The 6,755-nt window shown below is 42.2% G+C and overlaps 1 protein-coding gene across 1 annotated transcript in view; it reads right to left on the minus strand.

Annotated features, from left to right (window-relative positions):
• Myh15 (myosin heavy chain 15) overlaps positions 1-6,755 on the minus strand; it is a 197,465-nt gene that overhangs the window by 23,298 nt on the left and 167,412 nt on the right. The window contains 5 exon segments of the mRNA XM_008841432.1: positions 1,750-1,816; positions 2,551-2,674; positions 5,342-5,432; positions 6,274-6,352; positions 6,354-6,478. Coding sequence (XP_008839654.1) covers positions 1,750-1,816; positions 2,551-2,674; positions 5,342-5,432; positions 6,274-6,352; positions 6,354-6,478 — 486 coding nt within the window.

Consider the following 6,755-nt stretch of genomic DNA (forward strand, 5'->3'; position numbering starts at 1 on the left):
CTGTGAGTTCAAGGCCAGCCTGGTCTACATAGTGAGTTCCAGGACAGCTGGGGCTACAGGGAGACCCTGTCTCAAAAAGACCATAAAAAAAAAGAAAAAAAAGGAAAAAAAAAAGAAAATAAGGTTAAGTGAAGCAATGGCTTTTACTGAATAAAGCACCAGCAAACGTGTTACTAAGTAAAGTAACTGCTGTCAGATAATGTATCAGGAAGGGTATAGAAGAAAAAAAAGGGAAAAAAAAGAAAATAAGGTTAAGTGAAGCAATGGCTTCTACTGAATAAAGCACCAGCAAACGTGTTACTAAGTAAAGTAACTGCTGTCAGATAATGTATCAGGAAGGGTATAGAAAAATACCTAGGAAAATGTGTCTATTCTGATTTACTACTGTGAACAAATTCAGGCTCCAAGGTTTTGGCAGCATCAGTTATTCTCAATACAAACAATCTGATACAAAGAAGGTTAGTTGTGGAGCCTCCTTACTCTTGGCTTTGGCATTGTATACAATGGCTTGGTTTCTCAATGCAATAATTATAAATGGTTCTAAAGGGGGATCCCTCACAAACTCCCAAACCTTAAAAAGATCTTTGCGCCACAAACGGGCCCTGCTATGCAAACAAGTTTTTCCAAGATGACCTTCATCAAAAACTGCAGGCCCTAGGCCTTAAGTAAATGTCCCTAACCAAACTCTATTTACATACACAAATGTACCTAAATTCCCCTGCTGTTTGGCTGGTGTGACTACAGCAGACTCCTGCTGGTCAGTAGTCACCCCTCATTGACTAATAAAGCTCAATTTGGATTGTTGAGGTTGGTTGTTTTTCCTTTCCATTGGTGACTCTTTCCACTCCTATTCCTAACATTTTGGTACCAAAACCCAAGAGAGTTTTCAGCTTCCTAACAGGTTTATCTCTGTGTGCTTAATTTAAGAAGAAATCTTTTCTATCTGGTTATCAAGGTTTATGGTTTGTGTATGGTGCTTTAGGAGATAAGACCTTTAAGAGGTAGTACCCAATGAGGGGTCCTTAGGTAAACTGGGCTGTGCTTTCAGAAGGACTTGTGGGAACCTAGGCTCTCTGACAAATGTGACCTTTTCTTTTCTTTCCACATGTATTCTCTCCAGTGTAATGCCATCATCCATCATGATGTCCTCACCACATAATGGTTGACACCATACCTATGAAAACTACCAGTATGAGCTAAATAAATTTCTTTATCAAATAATACAATTTCAATATTTCACTATAACAAGATTTATGACTATCATAAAAAATTGATATGTGTAGTAGTTACTTTTTTGTTGCTGTGACAGAATATTTGACAGAAACAATTTAAGGAGGAAAGATTTATTATGGCTCGTGGTTCTGGAGATACAGTCCCACATGGTGGGAAGACATGGTGGCAGGAACAGCTTGCAGCTGGGGCAGCAGCAACATGGGGAGGCAGGCCTTTACAGCACTTTGACAGTCGGGAAGCAGGGCTAGATGTGGGGCTAAGCTAGAACCCTCAATGCCTACCATTCAGAGACCCACTTATTCCAACTAGGCATCACCTGTTAAAGATCCCACAATACCCCCAAACAAGCCATTGTCTGTGTCCCCAGTGTTCAAATACATGAGCCTACGCAGGAGACATTTTGTATTCAAACACTAACAATACTGAGGAATGAGGTCATTAATAAACTATGGCTGTAAAATCTAATTGAAAATTCTATCTCATCAGTTCTTATAACTCTTTAAGCAAGAGGTTCACCTTACTGTCATAAAGCAAGTTTGGAGTTACTGCATAAAGTTGCACTTTTATGGGTCCAGAACAAACCCTTGAAGGAATAAGCAGAGACTGAAATCAAGCTCAGGTCTGCTTGGTAAGCCCCCATACCCACAGTGCTGAGTGTTGCACCCACAAGCTTCGCCTTCCACTCTTCCACTAATACCTTTTTCTCAGAGGCACTTTTTTCACTTACTTTGCCTTTTGATAGATGTGCAGCCATTTCTCATAGAGGGTGCCCAAAATGTGGTCTTTTTCTAGTTTCCACAAGGGTACATTGAGACAGGCAGCTCGTCCTAAGCTTAATGCCATTTAGGAAAAGCAGGACCATCAACAATTTTAAATTTACAAATCAATAAGGCCCACCAGTCCAAAACCCTTCTTTATAAGTCTGGTTTTACTACCACAGTAGAACATATAAAACATAAGTGATTTATTCACTCCTCAGATCATCATCATAAAATCATTGTGTACCCCAAGGAAACAGAAGTTTGTAAAGAAGCACAGGAAGAATGATTTTTTTCATTGGATTCTGCTTTTAGCAATTGAATCACTCTTTCTCCTGGTCAGGGTGGGTTGGAAAGATGCAGCCAATTGGCTTCCCTGTTCTGGCTCAGGACAGGAAGCAGAGGGGTCAGATAACTTCCTCTTAACTATATAGAAAAATCAGTGGAATCCATTTGGGCTGCAGATGGGTCCTGCCTGAAGCTCCTGTTCCCATGAACAGTGGAAGGTTGGACTGAGCAGGCAGTCAACACACACACACACACACACACACACACACACCTTAGTGGCTGCCTTCTTGGCCTTTTCTCTGCCTTTTGACATTCCTGCACCATCTCCTCAACTTCTTTCTGCATCTGAGCAACATCAGCCTCCAGTTTCTTCTTCTGGATGAGGAGGCTGTGTTCTAAGGAAAGACAGCATTCCTGTCAGGCAACTTGAGACCAGCAACATAATGCAGGCTGCTTTGTTCAGGACATGCAATAGAGGCAACTATAGACAGGAGGAACTTATCAGAGTCAGTTATATTCACTTAAACAAGAATTCTAACCCAGGTGGATTTGCCACAATAGGCATTTCAAGGGATTTCATTTAGAGATTCAAGAGGAAGATATGGCGGCCTGAATCAGAAAGAAATAGCCTATTGCCGAAACATGGGTTTAGTTTTTAGCTAATCGAAGAATGATTTTCTGCTTTTGCAATGTGATAGAAACAAGTGTCCCAAAGCAGAAGCCAGAGTCCCCTGGAGCCATTTAAGGAGATGGTGGGTAATAAAATTCACAGGTTCCAGTATGCTGCCCCAGAAAGAGAACCAATTCCTCCTCTACTCACCTCTCTTCCTATCTTACTTTGCAGTGAGAAGATGGAGACAGTCGCTCACAAAATCCACCTCCCCCAGCTCTCAGAGCCCCCATTAAGGGAAAGTTTCTGTGTTCTGCAGTTGGTGCTGCCCTAATTCTTTCCTTCCTGAGTTGTGACACAGAAGGCCAAATCCCCTTTGCTGCACCTGCCCTGTGTTTGAAGCACAGCTTTTCAGAGGGTGTGAAACCTGAGCACAAAGAGCATATATAAAAAGCGTGGGCTTTCTGCTTTTTATTCCTCCTTCCATTTCATCTTTTCACATCATCCTTTCACTTTCCTCTAGCTAGAGCCTTTCTCAGGGCAGATTAAGCCCTGAACATAGAAAAGTACTTTAGTTTCACAGGTCTGCCTGCCTCCCCCTTCAGCATCATTAAGACTGCCCCCACTGCACCTGTGAAGAGGCCCGCCCTGTGCACTCTAGGATTTCCACTGCCATTTAAGGTGGCCTGAAGGGATTTCCTAGAGTATTTTAAGGGTACTCACTATAACTGTATAGGTGCTCTTTCAGTGTGAAGAGGACATGAATATAAATATGGATTTGATTGTAATCATTTAAACTTTCCTAGGTAGATGATGTTTAAAATTTCTGCAAGTTTAATGCCCTCCCCCATAGCTTTTTTTTTCCCCCAGAAGGATGCAGTTTAGAGTGTAATATTGCAGCAGGTATTTACATGATTTATGCCCAGATGTCTGTTCTAAGAAAGAGGTCCTTAAGAGCAGTATTGTACCACCTAGACAATGCTGGTCTGAATGTCTTGGGACCTGGGACAACAGCTGAGATCTTGTTGAGCCTCTGTCCTACTGTGGAGCTGCTTGTCTAGTAGGTTTCTTAGTGAGATCTTAGAATTGAAACTTGTGTCAATGATGCTTTTAAGTTTCAGAAAGTCTGCCCAACAGACCCTTCACAATTACCTGTTTCATGTTTCCCCCCTCAAAATCCTGTCCTCCTGCTTTTACTTTGATACTTCCCTCCTCCCTCCTTTCATCCCTCTATTTTTTCAATTTGGAACTCAGTGCATTATCAATTATGATATGCATATTAAATGATTTGTCACCAATAGTTACCACATATTGCAGACAATGGCTAGGATACTTTAAAAAAAAACGTCCGGCATGCCACATTGGGTTAAGATAAGCCTTCTCCAGGGAGAAAGAACATGTTGGGATATTTTTCCCATTGTAGCTGGGTTGGACCCAGGGCTTCATAGACGTAAAAAGGTGAAATGAGTTAGCCTGCTGGTAGTTATGCATACCCTACAGTGTATTTGCTCTTGATTCTGTGTAATCCCAATGAGATTATGTCATTTCATGAACAGAAAGGTTGAACTGTAGGCACAGACTATAAGATCTTATAGCAGGCACATTTCTGTTTTACACATTTCAGAGTAAGGGCACAAACTGACATTCTGGGAAAGGCAATTCTTTGGTGATATGGAATTATGTAGCACCTCAAAGAAGGTTAGCATCTCTGAACACAACCCACAAAATGCCAGTGGCACTTCCCAATCATTGTGGCAACTTAAATGACCCAAGATATCTTCACACCCAAGGGTGGCAGTCTGTCCTTAGCTGCTTGAATCTATCCTTTGCAACGGTCACCAAAGTAAACTTTCTAAAATGTGAAGCTGAAAACATCACCCCAACGACTCACAGTTCTTCAGTGAATCTCTATTATCTGTAGATGAAATTCAGCCTCCCTCAGTCTTAAACCAGTGTCTTGGCCCTACCCGGCTCTCAGCACTATTTGTGTTCCTCTCTCCTACCCACACTGTTCTTTAGTATGTGAATTTGCCTTAAATTCCAAGTTCCCCACCTCTAGTCTCTTACTAATTTTTCTTTCTACCTGTATAACTTTTCCCAATTCTCCCATGTCTTTCATGACCAAAATATAAAATGCTGGTTGACCAATCAGATCTAGGACTGTTGGGGCATCTGCAGGCGTGTGCTTTGTCTATCATACTCATCAGTGCAATACAACTGTTTACTTAGGGCTTCACTGTCTGGGGGCAGTGGAGACATTGTTTACCATACCAAGTGTTAAAAGTCCCAGAGCTGCTATAACAGAACACCACCAATCAATGGCCTTAAACAAGGTTATTCTTTCACAGTCCTGGATGTTAGTCATCCAAAAAGCAAGGTATCTTAAGAGCCATGGTCCCTTTGAATAGTAGGTAACAGCAAGTCCCCTAAAAATGCTCAGTGCTTGACTTACTTATTGTAAGACATTTGTCTAGTTCACTGTGGCTTCTCCTGATTCCAGAAAATGGTGAAGGATCTAGGAATTCTGCTTCATGCCACATAACCTTACGTGAGAAGCCAGAATACATGTCAGCGCATACATGTCAGAGCCATTAGGAACTGTTAGAGGTTCCTGGGATGCTGGGGTAGCAAGTCACTAAAAGAACAAGGGAGCACAAAAGTAGCTTTAGAATATGACATCCCTCATCCATCATCCTGGCTGTGGATGCTCTGACATTCCATTTTTTGAGCAGAAAGCTTAGTGTTATTGGTTGAATTGTATCCCCCACCGCCCCCCACAAAAAATGGGGGGGGGTATATTTAACTTCAAACTTCTACTTCCTCAGAATATAACCTTATTTGGAAATGAGGCTTTAAAGTAGTCAATCAAGGTAAAATGAGGTCATTAGGGTGGGCCCTAATCCCATTTTATGTGTCTGTATAAAAAGGAGAAATTTGAATAGAGACACACACAGGAGAAAGATGATATTAAAATGCATAGAATACCATGTGAAGGCAAGTAACTGGAATGATGTTTCAATAGGAAGACTGCCAGAAAAACACCAGAATCTGAAAGGAACAAAGAAGGGGCCTTCTATAGGATTCAGAGGGACCATGGCTCTTAAGATACCTTGATTTTTGGATGACTAACATCCAGTATTATGGAAGAATAACCTTGTTTAAAGCCATTGATTGGTGGTGCTCTGTTATAGCAGCTCTGGGACTCTTAACACTTGGGAGTGAAGAGTATAGCCATCCTTCCCTCTGCTTCACAACTCTGCCTGTTCCTCTTGTGCCTCACACACTTGGCGTGGCCACCATGCATGGCCTAAGGCTGACCCAACCATGGAAACTGCTGCCTTCAACCAACTGACCCAGATAATGGAGAGAATTAGTGGGTCCCACCTGGATATGGAAAAGATTGATTTTTTTTTTTTCTGTGGCTTCTAGAAGTTCTTTTTCTACCAGCCTGTGCCCACACTCTCTGCTCTTGCAAGGACCTCGGTTCTTCTAGTTCAGACTGAAGAGGGTTGCACTGCTCAGCCACAGCCACCTGCTCCTTCAGATCATTGTTCAGGTGTGTGCTATCATCCAGTTGCAGCTGAAGGTCCTGCAAGCAGAAACACGGGCCTAGGGCACAAAGTCCTCTGAGTTCAACTGTTCCCAGGGGTAGTGGGGAGCACCACCTGTTAGGGAAAGAGGAATTTACTGCTTGTTTGAATTTACTGCTTGTCTGAATTTACTGCTTGAATTTACTTGTTTGAATTTACTGCTTGTAACCAATTAACTCAACTGGAGACACAGGCATCCGGAGATAGGGGCAAGTGCTGCAGCCCCGTAACCTGACCTGTCTGGTCTGTGTCATGTCACGTAGGCATGTCTGCTTA

The sequence above is a fragment of the Nannospalax galili genome, unplaced genomic scaffold (genome assembly GCF_000622305.1).
Source record: "Nannospalax galili isolate Female #2095 unplaced genomic scaffold, S.galili_v1.0 scaffold261, whole genome shotgun sequence".
Lineage (NCBI taxonomy): Eukaryota > Metazoa > Chordata > Mammalia > Rodentia > Spalacidae > Nannospalax > Nannospalax galili.